The following is a 19,177-nucleotide window of genomic DNA, read 5'->3' on the forward strand; positions in this document are numbered from 1 at the left end:
CACTTAAAGTATGTCAAATTGTTTATAACATAAGATTTTTAACTTCAACATAGAACAAAAGGGAAGCAACATGAGAACAACATTCCCCTAAACCTGCAACACAGTTGCAATGGGCACACAGAATTGATGATGACTTGTCAACAATGATCCATGGTTGTAAACTTGGCTGAGACAAACTCTGAGAATGTAGAACTTTCCCTTTCACAATCTTGTTTTCATCACCTTCGCTTGTGTGCACAGACACATCCCGAACCCAACCAGACACAAATCTGTCGTAGGCTTCCATACTTTTGTAATTTTGAAAATCCTTCAGTTCACAAAAGGGGCTTGGGTGAAAAATAAGATAGTTAACAAGTTCGATGTAAGTCACACACGGCAACAAATCGGGATCAGACTTCCAGTCCTTGTTTTTAATTTTGTAGGGATCCAATTTTCCAATAAAATGCGACTTGGCAGCGTACCGCTCGCGTGCTTGCTTGTCTAAACTCTCCACGTAGTTTTCCATAGTGTTGATGGACAAAATCCGTACACAAACGAAGCTAGTTGAGTAAATAAATAGACAAACTGAGTAAATATTTACTCCTTTTGCTATCACCGCTTGTAATCGACAGACTTCCAAGATGGCGGCACGAAGCCGTGTTACTATTTTTAGCACAAAGCGCGGAGCCCTCTATAGATAATATCGACGTTTCGATCGATCCACCCACCTTTAACGTGAAATGAATATTCATTTTCGAACGTCAAGCCAACTCATTTCTCGCTAACGGAAGTCTCGCGGCAAAGGGTGGGGCTGAGATGGTAACGTCCCAACAGGTAATCCGGAACCTGGCAAGTAGCAAAGTCAACGACGAACAAATTAACCGAGTCACTAAACCTTCGTCGCTTAACTCAGTCTCCTTTTTTTCTCGAGTTCTTTATCACCGGACGCCGCGCTGCAGCATTTTCTGGTCTCCTCTTCGGGGACAAGTTTGCTGAAAGTTTGCGCGAGGGTCCGTAGAAATGAGTTCCTCGGAGACTCTGCGTCCGGCCGCCGGAGGCCGCAAGCCGCTCGGCAAGCTGGCGGCCCGCCTAGAAGAGCTGAAAAATCCATGGCGGCAGGTGTCCTCGCTGGAGCTAAGCCATAGCGAAGCCGCCCGCTTGGCCACCGACGCGCTGCTCGAGCACGGCGAGCGCGAGTACCGCCGCGTCCTTACAGAGGAACGGGAGCTCAGCTTTCTGTCCGACGCCGAGATCCGCTACATTACGCACTATAGGGATTTGAACCCTGCTGGTGAAGACGGCGAGAGCCGGCTTAGGGAAGGAGCCGAGAGCGGGACCGGCCCGGTGACTGCTGCGGGAACGGGGGAACACGAGGAACAGCTACATGGTGGCCAAAGCGACCACTTTGACGACGTCGTGTCAGAGCTAACCTCTGGGACATATTTCCCTAGCATGACGGATGACGAGCCGCCGGTTTTGGAGCTTGGCTGGCCGGACGCCCCGCTTATGTACGGACCGTCGGAAACGCAGATCTACTTCCAGAGGGACAAGACTATCAACGTCAAAGACACCATACGCTCACTCATCAACAAGGCAAAGAAGGTACAAGTACACGGAAAGACCTAGAGAGTGTGAGAAAAATGTGCTTGGAACTTTTGAGCAGATGTGGGTGGAGTAGCCAAAACGTTATTCAGGTAAAAGTACTGTTAAGTTCAGTATACAGTAATATGACTCAAGTAGAAGTAAACAGTAGTCATTCAAAGAATTACTTGATGAAAAAACTACTCAAGTACTAAGTAACTATAGCAATGTCTTATTTATAAAATTAAAAAATCCATTCAATCAGACCATTGAAGTCAACTCGAGTAAATTACATTTAATTTGAAAATAAACAATAACATTATGATAATATAAATCAAAGCAATACATTAAGCACAAATAGCTCCCAGTGATTATTTTTCAACAGGTTTGCAATCCGAATAACAAGCTAACTCAGTGGTCGACCACCCAAAATGTTTAAAGAGCCATATTGTACCAAAAGAAAAAAAATGTCAGGAGACACAAAAAATTAAAAGCCATATTTACTGAAAGTCTTTTAATGAACGCAACACATGCTGTATGTATATATATTAGCCTACTATCAAAATGAAAGTTGGATGCAGCACATTCTGTGGAGAATGTCGTGACTTATTTGTTGTATGGTACCGCCTCAAGTTTAACTTCGTTACTACATTTATTAAATACAGAATATTTGATTGTTTTGTTACATGAAAAAAAATGCAATTAAGAATCCATTTTTTTGAGGATTTTATTTAATAAAAAATATAATCGGGAGACTGTGCCGACATAACTGTATTTTGTTGTACTTTGTAGGTTATAAACATGGCCACTCAGAGAATGTTGCTGGCGGATTGAGGGTTTTATGTGACAACATGAATGATGCCGGAGCATTTAGCAATAAGTAGCAGGAATAACACAGTAGTAACGACCGTGAAGTTAAATCATTTTGTTAATACCGTGGTCCGTACGGGTGCACGAAATCTTTGAAAATGCATGAATTTTAATGTTTTGTAATTAATGTCAGGAATATGCTTGAATTTTGGCTGAAGTACTATATTTTATTTACATTGCCGTGTCTATTGCAGATTTCTTTTAGTGACATATTATAATAGTATAATAAAACATGCACCAAATTTTTTAGTAATGACTAATTTCATATGTTGTGCAGGGGATCCCAACAAAACACATGAAATATTAATTAAAATTGTCACTTATCTAAAAGATAATTGGTAAAATATAAAACAATTTTAGATTTCTACACACTGAACAGATTTAAAGTTGAGCAAAAAAATCCCTGAAAAAGTTAAAAAATAAAATCTAAATTACAAATACTAACTCTTTAGTACTATAAAATGATAAAATGTAAAAAAATGAACTGTTTACAATTCTATTTTAACAAATCTAGTCACAGATCTCCTGAAAAACATGTCAAAAAATTTCATTAAAATAAGTAAACAGAAAGCAAAAGATCAGCACTTTCTAAGATTGTAAGGTTGAATGCACTCTGCTTCAGAACAATCAATATCATATATTAATTATTTCAAATAGATACTTTACTTTCTTTTTTCTTTTTTTGCCTTTCGTTTGGACTCCATTATTACCCAACAACGTAGCCAAACTGCGCGAGCATCTTTGAAGCAGAATGAAATAATACATTTCAGTTTATAGCAGCCCATTGACACAAAACAATCGTAGATCATAAATAGGCACAGTTTAAAATAGCACAAAGTATAAGCTAGCAGCAAGATAGCGACTTCAATTTAGTTACCAAAGCGACAAACGACAAAAAAAGCTTTTACCAGTCTGCGGGATTTCTTTTTTTGAAGGGACTGGAAAAACTTAAAAAATGGCCTTGAAAGTACTTGAATTTGGCCATGAAAAAGATGTAAGAACCCCGTAATACAGCAACGTGTTTCAGTATTTGTTATTGAGAAAGGTAATTGCCTTCGAGGAGCGCGTTCCTTTGTAACGCGTTCTCACAACACTGTTTCGTACTGTATCTGCTTTAATTCCTTCCTGTTGCCTTTGTGTGCTGGAGTTATTTTAGGACCACAATAACCAGTTACCCTGGGAGCAACAAGTTCACAATAAGCCAAAAAGTTACATGTATAAATGTTAACTTGCACAGCCACATTCTTTTTAGAGAACCGTCTTTTTCGGCTCAACTCATTAAAGAGAGATTCAGTTGAATAGGAACACTGCTAAGTCACCAAAAGTGCTGAATCTGTTTTTCGGGGCATTCTCACCCCTAGAATTACATACTTGACTTGCCTGTAAAATAAGGTTGTCATATCTAAACTCCTTCCCCTTTTTTCTGGTTGGACAGACACTCAAACAGGCTTTTTTTGGCAGTTTTTTTCAGCAATGTTCCCTCTAATTTTCCACGGGTCTGAGCGTTCACACAAAGTTGGTGAGCAACGCTTGAAACAACAGTGAGCAACAGCAACCCCTAGTGTGGCAACTAATCATGTCCAAAACTTGACATCACGTTACATTTTGCTGAATTTCCGGCAATGCAAAAAAAAATTCACTTTTGAATGAATTGACTAATGTATTATTGCAAAGGTTGTACGGCCTACAAACGTCATTTGTTTTTACAACAATTCTTTCTCAAGAATTCCATTTCTTTTTTTCCTAATATCTTTTGTCGCATAATACTAACATTTTGGGGGGCTTATTTAGTCGGTTGCACGATACACAACTGTATTTAATCACATTTTTTTAGTGGAAGTACAATTTTGGCAACAAGATTCACTTGATATAATTGGAAATTATTTGAATGCAACACAAACTTTTTCTACTTTTTTTTTTTTAAATTCCTTTAAAAAAATCTCATTGTGTTAATTTTTTCCTAGCTGTTACTATTTTCTTTTTGTTCTCAAATTACTTTTTTCCTTCTTTCTTTTCTTTTTTTCTGTTTTTTTTCTAATTTTTTCCTTCGTTTTTCTCTTCCTTTTGTTTTAAATTATGAGACAACAAAGTAAAACATGCTGAGTTAGCTTTTTAGCATTGTTTACATATAGGGTAACCTACTGTAACTGCCTTTAAAAGATGGTTGTCGTATCTACTCCTTCCCCTTTTCATGGGTAGACGGACACACAATCAAACAAACAAACAAATAGATAAATATACTTGGATCCCAAACGAAAACGTTATCACCACACGCATTTTGCTCGTGGGTGATAATATTTTCCTTCTGACTCCTCTTGCACTGGGAGCATTTCAGCACATTTCTTGCAATTGATAGTGGGCACCGCTCTTAGTGGGCAGTTTGACATTTCAGAAGTTGCGAATAAATAGTTTGTGAACAAAGAGTTTAGTGTGCACCATTGCACTATAGCAGTAGTGTGACTGAAAGAGCCATAAAAAAAAAAACACCAAAATTGCTGCCCAGTCAAAAGCTAAATTTGACTATTAGATAAAATTGCTAAAATAATAATGATGCCAGAGCCTGTGTCCCATATCAATGAATATACCACCTCAAACTTGTTTCCCTCCCACAATTAGGATCGTTGAGGATCATTTTGACCTTAATTATTTTTGTAAATAAGATGTGAGGAAAGTTACTTTGAAAAATGTCACATAATACTGCAAATGGGGATACCATCGTATTTACCTTCGGTGCTGGGCAAGGCGAAGAAGGGGTGCGTATGCTGTGTGCATAGTTCCTCACCCAATCAAATTCCTTGTGTACTTGGCTGGCACTTTTGGGTGGTTACAGTTTGTGCTGTGTCTTGTCAGTCTCAACAGTGAACATAAATAATTTATTGAGTTTCCATATAAAGGGTTTCTTAGTGACATCCAGTCAAAACGACATTTGTTGGTGATACACCTTTACTAGACTGTAGTTGAGACTGGGCCCTTTGAATGCTGGACTGGAACAACTGTTCTATTAAATTGTGCATAAAAATTGGAATGCTTCATAGGAAATTCGCACAAGTAGCATTTTTATCTCTGAGCCATACAGTATCTACTCATGAAAAGAGCCAAATCTGGCTTGTGAGCCATATGTTCCCGATTCCTGCACTGTGACGATAAGACAGGATTTCAACAAACCTACTGCCCGTGAAATCATTATCGATTGTAAATAATAATCCACCAGGTAAGAAATAAAGACCCACAAAAATAAAACTTAACATAACTGATCAACACATCATTATTTACCAATGGGCCTGGATAACTTGAGCCCCAAGGTCAAAAAGTCATCCATTAGGGTTGGGCGATCTGTTTTGCCACAGTTTACTGATTACTTGGTTTTACATCATATTATGAATAGATTTTTCATTTACATTTTGCAGAGGCTGTGAAACATTGCCTTAATGCAAAATTGACATTAGCATTGTAAATACTTTATTTTCTACATTTTTATTAAAACAATATTAGTTGCCTTATTGTAACAGAAATACTATTAATATGGATTATTTAAACAAAATAATATAAAATAAGAAATAAAATAACATAATAAGCAAAAATATTTTAAATAAAAAGAGTAACTAGGCTTCTTGTTTAAAATCAGCTCTCTCGACGTCAGATAATAAAATGTTACAAACATGAAATAAAGACAGTGTTTGTAAGAAAATTTGCTTGCACTTTGTCACCAAAACATGGAATACAACATACCTTTATGTTGTCAACTTTGACTGAAATAAACTCAAAAAAGGAGCATATCTTCAGAATAGCATTTGTTTTTCCAGAAAATCTAGCTTGGAGATCAAATTCACTATTTTAACGTATTTAGGCCGGGAATACTACGTTATTTTTTTATTTCTTGTGGCAGGAGCGCTTTAGCACTTCTCTACCTTGTACACCACGACCTTGAGGTGACTTCCATTTCCATATCCACTGCTTTAAGAAAGTGTAATTACAGGTATAGCTTTTGCAAACGCAACATACGCTAACCCCCAGCTTTGAGTAACTCAAATGAATTCAAATATTGTACTGTACTCAGTTTCGCAATACAGTAAGACCTCGGTTATCGCGGTTATTGGGGACCAAAACCACCCGCTAAAAGTGAAAATCTGCGATGTAGTGACGCCCCTTAAAAAAAAAAAAAAAAATCTCATTATCTGCACCGCTTATCCTTATCAGGGTCGCGGGGGGGGGGGCTGGAGCCCATCCCAGCCATCTCTGGGCAGTGGGCAGGGGACACCCTGAACTGGTTGCCAGCCAATCGCAGCTGCAAATCACATTAGTTCTCGCAGCTAGCTGCGTTCTTCATTGACGCACAAGCCGAGTGATCCACCGCTAAGAGTCGTACAGCTTGGCGATTTTAAGTCCGCCCGGGACGATCTGAGACAAATTAGCGGCCCACGCGCGCGCGCTACACGGCCCTCGATGGCTCCGGCCGATGGACGGGCGGCCGCGGGGGAAAGGGGTAGCTGGGGGGGACCTGTGGGGTTAAGGGGGGGCGGTGAAGCGGAAGCCGCACCGAAACTGCACGCCGGGAAACGAGAACCGCGCGCCGTGCTAGGGTCGTCGGCCGAGGGGGATTTTAAATGACAAATTCATCAAATTAATTCAATTTTTGTTAACCCCAATTCCAATAAATTGGATATTTTGATGGTAAATGAACTAACAAGACTACTGCCACCCATCTAAGCAAAATTGCAAAATCGGGCTTATTGACACAATCCCCACGCAAGGGTTTGCATTCAGTCCAACTTTATACGATTCCCTTGGAGCACATTCACAATTGATGGTCATAAGTTACATAAAATGTTTTGGTATACAATTCATATTCAATGTAACGAGCCGCTATGGCTTCTAGCTCTCGCGTCGCATAGCAGTTTGTTATGGTAACTTTGCCTGCAAACTTTGCCTCGCTTTTATTGGCTATTGTCATTATAACTTTCCTCTAAATTTCGGTTGGCCAAGCACTTCATACTCCAAACATGGGACTATAAATCCTTCAAAAAAACGCAGTGTCTTGCGATCAGGGTTGTGTAGGGTTACTTTAACTGGATTACTTTCAATTACTTTTGGATTACTCCAATACCAAATATGCTAATAAAAGACGAAAGAAACTAAATATGAATAAAATTATGATTCACAACACTAGGTAAGGTTTCTCTCCTGGCTTTGATCTTTTTGATCTCCGGCAAAACTAACATAAAATGCGACAGAAACAAAACGAAAATAAATCCAAACAGCTTGCCAACATCATTTTTGCCGTTCCATGTATTCCGTTACTCCCCAAGCCTGCACAAAATTTAGTAATTTTATTCATATTTAGTTTATTTTGTCTTTTATTAGCATATTTGGTATTGGAGTAATCCAAAAGTAATTATAAGTAATCCAGTTAAAGTAACCCTACCCAACCCTGCTTGCGATTACACAATTGCAACACGTTGCATCGGGATATCAATTGGATTACGATTAGTTGTGCAGCCCTAGTTAGTATACAGTGTTTTCTTTATCTGGTCTGCCTCGAAAGCTTTCTCTGGACAGCTTATTCTGACTAACTTGTGCATGCATGTTGCAGGTGATCGCCCTGGTCATGGATGAGTTCAGTGATGTGGATTTGCTGTGTGACCTGATGGAAGCGTCCAGCAAGCGCCAAGTTCCCGTATATATCCTGTTGGACCACAAGAATCTTCAAATCTTCACTGACATGTGCTCTTCTCTAGACGTGCATAGTGTCAACATGAGTGTAAGCAACCTCACATATACTTACCTGTCTGCAATCCGTTTCAGCTGAATCTATGTATGCGTGACCGCAAATACGGTTTACAATTTACGGTACTCGAGCGTTTCAGCCAAAGATGTAAGTTTGGTCTTTGCATTGGTGTGGACCAACTCATAACCTGTGTTGGGTAAGTTACTTAAAAAAATGTAATCCATTCCAAATACAAGTTACCTGGTTTAAAATGTGATTGTAGTGTAACCTTTTCAATTACTTTTTTAAAGTAATGTAACTAGTTACTTTTGGATTACTTTTGGATTAATTTGCGGTTTAAATGAGTATTGACCTATGTTCATCTGGCTGCGAGATCTCAAAGCAAAAGCGTCTCAAAACACCCACTTCTACATCACATTTTATTTGTCTTGTTATTTTACAACTGTGGACACTGCAATGGATTGTCAAGAGTAAAGTCTTTGAACATTGCATTGAAAAACTCAAGGCAACAAAATTAAACAAATGTAAATGAGAAAAAAAAACACCTGATTCATTGGGTTTGATCAGCACAGTGTTGTTTGTTGTAACAGAACAGTAAGACCTGCTCCATTTGGATATCAGTCATTCTGTTTCGAGAGGGTGTCAAAATTTCATTTAGCTTAGATGCAACTGCATTGTGTGTGTGTCAACCTTTAAGACTGGTGCAGGCCAAAGCAGCAGAACACTTCTCTAATTTGTGTTTGTCAATCCAATGACATTTGACTCCAAAGTAGCTACGGTTTTGGGCTGACCAAATGTCTGCTGTGGTGCAGACACTCTTCACATCAATCAGTTTAGAACAAGGGGTCAGCAACTTTTTTGGTGTGGAGTGCCACTTCCAAATTTCCTTGTAAATCAGTGTGCAAGTGTGTTTTTTCAGTGTGTTTTATATCCTACAGAGCTGTAATTTTACACCAGTCCAAATATACAACATGGATATACATAAAAATCGTATAGCTCACCAATTTATCTTCCTCTATTCTTGTTCATCAATTAACTAAAAATAGAATGTGGAAAGATAATAATACTAAAAGTAAGTGCAAGTGACCTTTTAGTAATGCAATTGACATGGAATGTTCCAAGCAGCAGCAGTAGTGGCAGTAATACAACAAAAGGTCAAATGTAAAAGATAAAATAATCTAGGTAAAATAATAATACAATTAGCAGGTGTGTGGAAGTTAATATGCAGTCATAAGTATTTAGTTAGTCTTACTGGGTTTGAAGAGAATTTAGAAGTCTCACTGCCTGGTGGATGGATGAAGCTGTTAGTGAGTCTAGCAGTCCGGGAGCGGAGGCTTCTGAAACTCTTTCCAGAGGGCAGGAGGCTGAATAGACAGTGTGCAGGATGGGTCGTTTCATTGGCCGTATATATTTTTTTGGGTAAGGCACATTGTGTAGATGTTGTGCAGATGTCTGTCAGCACTTCAGCAGAGAATTTGATTAAACCCTTTCTGTGCTCATAAGTAAATGAGACGTTGGTAGATATATATATTTTTTGAAGTGATCACATAATATAATATTGGTGGAGACAAAACTATGATTCCTTGAAAAATGGCAATATCCTTCCATGCCAAATCATTTTTCCTTTTCTCAGCTATTCAATATTGTTGAATTGTTTCCACGTATGGACAACTGGTCAGTGTAGTTTATATCTCAGTTTTTATTTTTACAATGATTTAAAAGATGTTATTTTTACAACACTTGAGCACACACGTTTAATTTGATTTCAGATACCGACACTCTGTACATCCCTGTGATTTGTTTAGATAACGTTTGCCACGGCTACCTGAAGTATCTACTGTTTAATGAAACAATGAGCTCAAACAATGTCCAAATATTCACATTCAAAATAACAATATTGGCAAAGTACAGAGAGGAAGAAAATGGTGTCTGAATGAAATGGAAGATGCAAGCAAATCAACGTTGTTATTATTATACTATGATGATAATATTAATAATATTTACAACTGTCATTCATTTTTAATAATGTCATTATTGGTGTCTGAATGATATTTAGTGATTACTAGCATTATATGGTTAATAGATGGGTGAAACTAACCTAGATTGACCTGGTATTATAACTGTTATTATGATGATTATTATTTTAACATTTATGTGACTATTATTGTTATTATTAGTAGTATTATTGGTATTCAAATAATATGTGGAGCAGAAGCCTTATCTACAACTGGGTCCAGTTAATAATTAAGCTTTTTATTATTGCAAATACTAACATGACTATAATGTTATTGTTATCATTATCATTATCAAATATATGTCTCTGCTTATTGATATTGTTGAACATTGTTATTATATAACTGTCACCATCAAATTATGCAAATCCATCACAATCTGGATCTATTTTTACAAAAAAAACCTATGAGGTGAAAAAAAACAAACAAATGGGGATACAATCAAATATATATACATCTTAAAAATAAATATTCTTCACATCTCAGAGTTAGAGCAGACAAGTGAGAGCTTGATGCTTGCATCTGGTTCAAGCTCCCGTACCTTGTCTTTTTAATGCACAGATCAGGACACTCAAAAATGGTGGTCCTGATGCCTGGGGGCTGACCCCCTAAGGTAGCAGGTCCAAAGATACTTGTATGCCGCAAAACACACACCACATAGCACTCAGTTACCCCATGAGCACCCAAGAAACTGTTATCATAATATACACTCTAATTATACAATATGCCGAAAATGCGTGGAAATAACAATAATGATAATGATGATGGTAAAATTAGCTATGGTGATGATGCTGATGATAATAAAGAAGAGACTGAATCCACAGAGCCAATGCAATTGTTGATGAAGTCTGGGGGTAGGATTTAATAAGCATATGCTTCTTCCTCGGTGGCCTTGGGGGTATGGCGCCCGCCCCGAGACCGGGAGGTTGTGGTTCAAGCCTCGGCTGAGTCATACCTAAGACTTAAACATTGGTACCCGTTGCCTCCCTGCTTGGTGTTCAGCATTAGGGGTTGGAATTGGGGGGTTTGGTCACCTTAATGACTCCCAACACTTCAGTTGGGTTGAGCGAGGGGGCTGGGAATTCTCTCCTCTGAATCAATCTCCCAAAAAGTGTCAGAAATGACTCTAGCCACATCCCACTAAGGGGATATGGCTGTGGTATATATATACTATATGCTTCTTCCTACTTCCTTTTCGAACATGTACGATAACATTGTTTGTGTGTTTTATTTTCTTTTTTTAAAATTTGTTTTGTTTTTGCTTTGTTATGTTCAGTTCTAATTAAAAGTTTCATTTATTTATTCTTTCAAAGTGTAATGACAGATATCTCATCTCATCAGCCGTACCGCTTCTCCTCATTAGGGTCGCGGGGGGGCTGGAGCCCATCCCAGCCATCTCCGGGCAGTGGGCAGGGGATATAACGCTTGCAAAAGCACCATGCTGTTAGCCTTCGTTGATGTATTTTGTAATCCTCACCTTAAATGGTCCTATAATTAACAATATTCATACCTTCCATAAGCACTTGCTAAATTGCCAATAACTATCTTTGAAAATGTTCCAACACTTTCTATTAAATTCGAGTTTTTACAACAACCGTCAAATCAAATGTCCTTTAATTCTAAAGACGACTTTACCGCGTTTGTAGAATGTTTTTTGCTCCAAATTAATCTTTGTATTTAAAGGTGATGGTACGTGCTCTCTTCTCTGATATCATTGCTTTCCTCACTCTGATTCCATTTGCATCATCACAATACGCACCTACGCTTATTTGATTTTATAACTGAAGTATGACAAAAACATGATGGGAAAGGTTACAACATCTAATGTACGTCTTTTGTCCAACTTTATCATTATTTCTTTTCACTGATTAACAGAAGCACACCTTTTTGAGGGACATGGGTAGACCATTGTCCCTAGGTGTGAATGAGCGAGGTAGTTGTCTGTCCCTGTGTGCCCTGCGATTGGCTGGCAACCAGTTCAGGGTGTCCCCTGCACACTGCCCGAAGATAGCTGGGATGGGCTCCAGCACCCCTGCGACCCTACTGAGGATAAGCGGTGCAGATAATTGATGGATTTAAACTGTAAATAAGTTATTCTACTGTTGCACACTGTGTTCTATTCTTGCTTAGTGTGCCATTCTGGCCTAGTTCAATAGTAGTAATATTGTTGATACAATAACTTGTTGTAAGTTTAAACCGGTGTTGATACGATAAGATGTTGTTGTGAAAACAGATCTCAAACTGTTTTTTTGTCACTCCCCCTCCCTTTAGCAGAAGAAACATGTAAATTAGGGCGTTCCTAATACAATAAAAAGGCAAGGACGAACTAGACTTTTTCAGAGTGTCTAGTAGACTGTAACAGGCAGTCTATGGTCATCTCTCCTTGCAAGTAAGTGATACTCACGTCTCTGTGTCTTCTTTGAGTGCAGGTTTTTATTACAAGTGTTGGGGTTAACCTAACAATAATGGATGGATGGATAGATAGACCATTGCTTTGTTGAAAATATAATAAAAGTCCTCTGGAATGAATTGTGCCTGATTGATATTGTGCATGTTTGTTCATCAGGCGTTGGTGGTATAGTGGTGAGCATAGCTGCCTTCCAAGCAGTTGACCCAAGTTCGATTCCCGGTCAACACATTATTCTTCGTCCTAATGGATAAGGCACTGGCCTCCTAAACCAGGGATTGTGGGTTAAAGTCCCATCTGGGGTGGACCCTTTCATTATTTGAGCATAGGCGCTGTTGCGAGTGGCAGCCTTTCCAGCAGCTCAGTGTTATTTTACTCTTTTTGTGATTTATTGTTTTGTTTGCTTCTATCTTCAGTGTTTGCGTTCCGTTTGACAACTACACTTTGGATTACTTTCCATCCTATGGGTATGGGTTTTAACGCACAAAAAGGCGTTTATTCGTGGAATCAACTCCTTTCCCTGAAGAATTCTTCTGCCGGCGTGATTCCCCATTAACCTGATGAGGTGAGGGGGCACTATCGTGGCTGCAGTGCTATGGTAAAGGCTAAGCGGCTAACGGCGAAGTGGCGATGTAAGCCTTTGGTACCGTCCATAATCATGGGGAATATCAACTCTTTACCAAATAAGATTGCAAACTGGCTGTGCTCGTGAAAAACATCAAAGCAATACAAGTAGTGCAGTTTGCTTTGCTTTACCGAAACGTGGCTCACGTCTATTATCCCGGACGCTAACGTCGAGCTGTTGGGGGAAACAGAGACACAAAAGCCTGCGGGAAGCGGAGAGGGGGCGGACTGGCTATATACGTGAAGACGAGGTGGTGCATGTAAACACAAAGATTTCTATCTGCTGCCGGGTCGTCGAACTTTTGGCCGTAAGTTTGCGTCCCTATTACTTGCCCAGAGAGTTTGGACACGCCATTGCTGTTATTGTTTACATCCCACCCCGCGCTGATGCGGAAGTAGCGTGTGACGTCATCCACTCCGCTGTTGCCAAACTACAAACACAGCACCCTGAGGCCATCGTGTTAATCTCTGGGGAGTTCAATCACGTGACTCTGGATACAACACTGCCCTTTTTCTTCCAGTATGTGGACTGCAAAACCAGGGGTAATGGGATTATTGACCTGCTGTATGCAAACAGGACGCATACAGTGCAATTCCACTGCCTGCCCTCAGGAAATGAGACCACAACCTCATTACAAACCAAAAGTGAGGAGGCTACCAACAACCACACGCTCATTCAGGAAATGGTCTACTGAGGCAGAGCAGACTCTGAGAGACTGCTTTGGATGTACAGACTGGGATGTCCTGCTGGGGTTCAGCAGTGGGGACATTGTGGAGGTGCCAAACTGCAGGACTGACTACATCAACTACTGTATGGAAGAAGTGTACGCTGCTATGCCAACAACAAGCCCTGGATCACAAGCGACATAAAGTGCCTTCTGAACCAAAAGAAGAGGGCCTTTAAAGATGGCGATCAGCAGGAGCTAAAACGAGTACAGAGGGAGCTCAGAGTCCGGCTTCGGGAAGCGAAGGAAGTTGGAGAAAAAGCTGCAGAACAACAGCATAAAGGAGGTGTGGGAAGGGATGAAGACCATCACCGGCTGCAGCACCAAACAGAGTGTGGCCATGGGAGTAGATGCAGGGAGGGTTAACCGGTTAAACAACTTTGACCACCCCCACTCGTTCTCACCCCAGAGTACTGCAGCTGTCCCTCCCCCTCTGGACACTAACATGAAGGAGGACATCCCCCTACTCAAGATCACTGCAGCTCAGGTGTGTGGAGAGTTGAGGAGGCTGCAAACCAGCAAGGCAACTGGTCCAGATGGAGTATCCCCCCGACTGCTGAAGGCCTGTGCGTTGGAGCTGGGAAACCCTCTACAGCGCATCTTCAACCTGAGCCTGGAACAGGGGAGGGTGCCTCAGCTGTGGAAAACATCTTGCATCATCCCAGTCCCAAATGAATCAAGAACTGAGGAACTCAACGATTTCAGGCAGGTCGCTCTGACATCACATGTGATGAAGACCATGGAGCGGTTGCTGCTGCACCACCTGAGGCACAGGTCCGCCACGCCATCGACCCTCTGTAATTTGCCTACCAGGAGAAGGTGGGAGTGCAGGATTCTATAGTCTACATGCTACACCGATCCTTCTCTCACCTGGACCGGGGCAAGGGTGCTGTGAGGATTACATTTTTGGACTTCTCCAGTGCCTTCAACACCATACAGCCTCTGCTACTTAGTGGTAAACTGACAGAGATGGGAGTAAGCTCACACCTTGTAGCATGAATTACGGACTACCTGACAGGCAGACCTCAGTATGTGAAATAAAATGGGTTGTACATCGGACACTGTGGTCAGCAGCACGGGATCGCCGCAGGGGACCGTGCTCTCTCCGTTCCTATTCACCCTGTATACGTCGGACTTTAAAGCGACAGACTGCTGTCACTGTCTTGTACTTCGGACAGACTGAAGAGATCTTTTCTTCCTCATGCCATGAGGCTCTTTAACTCTAACCGGCAGAGTAAAAGCCCACATTAAACCACCCCACCTACATTGCATATTACCGAATTTCATTGCAATATGTATTCTGTGTAGCACTATTTAGATATTCTATATAACACGCTACAGAGGGCATTTGCACGTCACACTGGGTATTTGTAAATTGTATTCTTTTTGCTTTATTATTGTGTTGTTCTCAGTTCAGGGATGCTGCTGGAAATGTGAATTTCCCTTCGGGGATGAATAAAGTATCTATCTATCTATCTAATCTCCAAACGGAAAAGCAGCTTCAGCGACAGACTGCTATCACAGTCTTGTTCCACGGACAGACTGAGGAGATCATTTCTTCCTCATGCCACGAGGCTCTTTAACTCCACCTGGGGGAGTAAAAGACCACATTAAACCCCACCCCCACATTTACATATTACCCTCTTTTTATTACAGCGTGTATTTTATGCAGCACTATTTAAATACTCTATATCAACACGTTATATTGGGTATTAGTGTTCCGCTGGTTCGAGAGCGTTCTCCATCCGGGCACCGGTGCTGTGGAATGCTCTTCCTCCTGAGATCCGTTCTGCAACCTCAGTGGAAATGTTTAAATCTAAGCTTAAAACACACTTCTACTCTATAGTATATGAATAACCTATACTTTTCTTGGACAATATCTCTGTATTATTTGTGATTGCAACATCCTTTGCTGTCTGGTAATCCTGAAAGGGGGATACCACATGTTGAGGTTTTTGAGTTTTTCCTTGCCCTCATGTTGGTTCCAGATCAGGGGATGGTGTAATAATAGTCTGAAAAAAATAGTCTGTGTAATAACCTGTGAAGCCCTTTGAGACTCTCTGTGATTTAGGGCTATACAAACAAAAAATGACTTGACTATTTATGTATTCAAGTCAGTCAAGTCAAGTCATCCTTATTTGTATAGTCCTTGATCACAAGCGTCTCAAAGGGCTGCACAGATCAAAGACTATTGCAAACTATTATTACAGACTATTATGACACATTCTACTTCTTTTATTTTATTATGATTTTAGTTTCAACACAAGGATACTGCTGGAAGTGTGAATTTCCCTACGGGGATGAGTAAAGTATTTATCTATCTATCTCTATCTTCAAATCGGTTTCAATAATCACTAATACGTAGAGCATGACTGCAATAGGTGCAACTTCCTGTATCTCGTCTTCCTTCACTTTCATTTGACTTTATTCTTCTTCTCTTCTTCATCTTTCACAGGTCTCCTACTACCTTTCCATATTTCCACTGACCTATCACTCGTCTCCCCAAACTTCTGATGATTCTGGCTGCTCCTGTTCATCTTCCTGCAGACTTCCTTCCTCCCTTCTTGTTTTAGTGGTAACCTTCTGATTCTTTTTCCATTCTTCCTGTTCCTTGTTCACATCCCCCACTGACTTCCTGCTCCTCTTCCTCCTCTTCTGAGCAGAGTCATCTCATTCTCTATACTTTCTTAGGTCTCTCTTCCATTTGTTTGCTCCCCTCAGCTGTGGAAGGGCGGTTGAGACGCACTCAAACGAAGCAGTCGGGAAAAACCATCGGAAGATGTTACGACCTCTGAGGAAAAATCTGCTCTTGAGAAGAAGCACACTAGGGAAAAGGCGTGAAAAGTACTTTAAAAGAGGACATTAAACAAAAGTGCTAAACACAATCTGCATGGAAAGCACGACACCACTCTTCCCATGAGGAGGTCCAAGAACTTCCAGGTCCAGTTTTAGAAAAAAAATGGCCAAAAAAGGGAAGCCACTGGCTAAATCCTCCAAAGATTTGTCTCAATCGAGCAAAAATCTGCAGAATTCCACCCAATCCCGAAAACCCCAAAGAACATTGAGGTGGGTCCTGAAAGTTCACGAAAATTCAGGAGAGATCCAGGAGAGCTGCACTAAAGCAATCCGCGGCAAGAATTCTAAGCCCATTGATCACACTGAGACTCTTGACCAGCAGCAGTCGGAGAATGCACATAATACTGAAGCGGACCTCTTTGAAAACTTATTAGAACCCCAGCCTGCCAAGAAAACCAGGCAAGGGAAAAACAATGGTGGTTGAGGAAGCGGACTCCACAAGCGATGTTAATAACAAGATGTAGTTCAGAAGAACCTTGGCCCAATCGAACAAGTCTGTATGGAACCATTGTGGGTTTTTTTTTTTCACACATTCATAAGTATTTTTATAATTGTTTTATTTTATTTTTTTATTTTTTTTTTAAATCAAGATGTTGATGAAAAACTAAGCAGTGTTTGGTCCCTTTTTTATTTATTTATTTATTTATTTTTCTCAAAAGAATATTTGTTTCCAGCAGGGGATTTGTACGCTTATGTTTGCATTACAGCTATCATTGTTGTAGAACTGATTTGGGAAATAAAAAATAAATCCAATTTAAAAAAAAGTGCCAACAAATACCTTAAACATTTTGCAATTGGACACATCAACCTTTCTCCATTAAGGCTGATTGAAAAGATAAATGATTCTCAATCATGTTTGATGCAAAGTTGAGACAAAGAAGAGTTAATATGGCTCCCTGAAAACAACTTGGCAAACTTTTAGCTCAGAATACTGCAGTAAGGCACTGTGACTTTCTGCTCCTTAATAATCACCTTCCTGGTGTTACAACTGATGTCCTGTTTTTTTCCCTACAGAACATGCGCATACGAAGCGTGTGCGGGGACACGTACTGCACAAAGAGTGGCAGGAAGTTCACTGGCCAAGTCCTAGAAAAGTTTATGATCATTGACTGCGAAGAAGTGATAGCGGGATCTTACAGGTAGGTCTCAAACAGGCCTATTTTGAAAAATGATGTGCAACATTGTGCAATTTCTGGTGTACAAGGCGTAACTTTTTGTATTTTAATTTTAATCTGATTTTTGGTCACCAAGGATACAAACACAATTTCAGTTTGTACAATAATCTCTCAGCAGCCAGTACTCTTTTTATGAGTGCAAATGGCCTGCCAGTCAGATAGGGTGCTTTTCAAGAGTCCATATGGCCCGCCAGCCAGATAGGGCTCTTTTCGAGAGTACATATGGCCCGTCAGCCACATAGGGCTCTTTCCGAGAGTACATATGGCCCGTCAGCCACATAGGGCTCTTTCCGAGAGTACATATGGCCCGTCAGCCACATAGGGCTCTTTCCGAGAGTACATATGGCCCGTCAGCCACATAGGGCTCTTCCGAGAGTACATATGGCCCGCCAGCCACATAGGGCTTTTTCCGAGAGTACATATGGCCCGCCAGCCACATAGGGCTCCTTTCGAGAGTACATATGGCCCGCCAGCCACATAGGCCTCTTTTCGAGAGTACATATGGCTCGCCAGCCAGATAGGGCTCTTTTCGAGCGTACATATGGCTGGGAGATAAAATTCTGAAAGCACAGAGTTGAGTTTGGTGCATGTATAGCCGATGTAACGCTACTAAAATGAGCGGTTTCGTCCAGTATATAAAGAGTCATGGTTTCACACCAAGAGATCCCCATTTTGGTTGTACAGCGCTAATGAATGCTTCATATGGAACAATCTATGTTCACTGTTATAACACTACATGATGAAAACCCATTAAACTGTAAAAAACACAAAAACGCCAGCCAAGCACACGGAGCAGTTTGATTGGTGGACGGTAGGGGTGGGCGGAGCTATGTGCACAGTGCTGTACTCCTCCTCAAAATGAGGGATAAAGAGACAAAGGATAACAGCCAGAATACCCATTCAAAACATACTGAAAGAGTCGTAGACAGTTAGTTTTTGGTTTAATCCAAACATTAGTTAGTTGTGATGAAATTGTAATTGATTTAGTTGTAAAAGGTTTCAGAGAGATATTCAGCTACACTGCTCTGCCTTCTTCTGCATCTGACTGAAAATGATTTGATGATGATATGGACATATATATATATATATATATATATATATATATATATCTATATATATCTCGCTCTCTGCAAGCCCCGACTCGCACGCACGTAGATCCCCCCCAAAATAATGTCGAATGGTAGTGTATTTTTACAACCTCACAGTGCACCGTGCTAAAAGGC

At 40.4% G+C, this 19,177-nt stretch overlaps 1 protein-coding gene across 3 annotated transcripts in view; it reads left to right on the plus strand.

Moving 5' to 3' along the window:
• The first annotated feature begins 666 nt into the window (after window positions 1-666).
• The window catches only part of sack1c (scaffolding CK1 anchoring protein C), a 53,483-nt gene continuing 34,972 nt past the window's right edge, over window positions 667-19,177 (plus strand). Inside the window, exons 1-4 of one of the 3 annotated variants that reach the window (XM_088337396.1) lie at window positions 667-1,581; window positions 8,021-8,188; window positions 16,379-16,498; window positions 17,794-17,918. In XM_088337396.1, the coding sequence (XP_088193522.1) occupies window positions 1,000-1,581; window positions 8,021-8,188; window positions 16,379-16,498; window positions 17,794-17,918 (995 nt within the window). In that variant the 5' untranslated portion in view covers window positions 667-999. The remainder of the gene's footprint in view (window positions 1,582-8,020; window positions 8,189-16,378; window positions 16,499-17,793; window positions 17,919-19,177) is intronic. The other 2 variants (XM_088337398.1, XM_088337399.1) reach the window with 2 other exon arrangements.

This window comes from Urocampus carinirostris, chromosome 6 (assembly GCF_059441175.1).
Source record: "Urocampus carinirostris isolate Australia breed hairy pipefish chromosome 6, RoL_Ucar_1.0, whole genome shotgun sequence".
NCBI lineage: Eukaryota > Metazoa > Chordata > Actinopteri > Syngnathiformes > Syngnathidae > Urocampus > Urocampus carinirostris.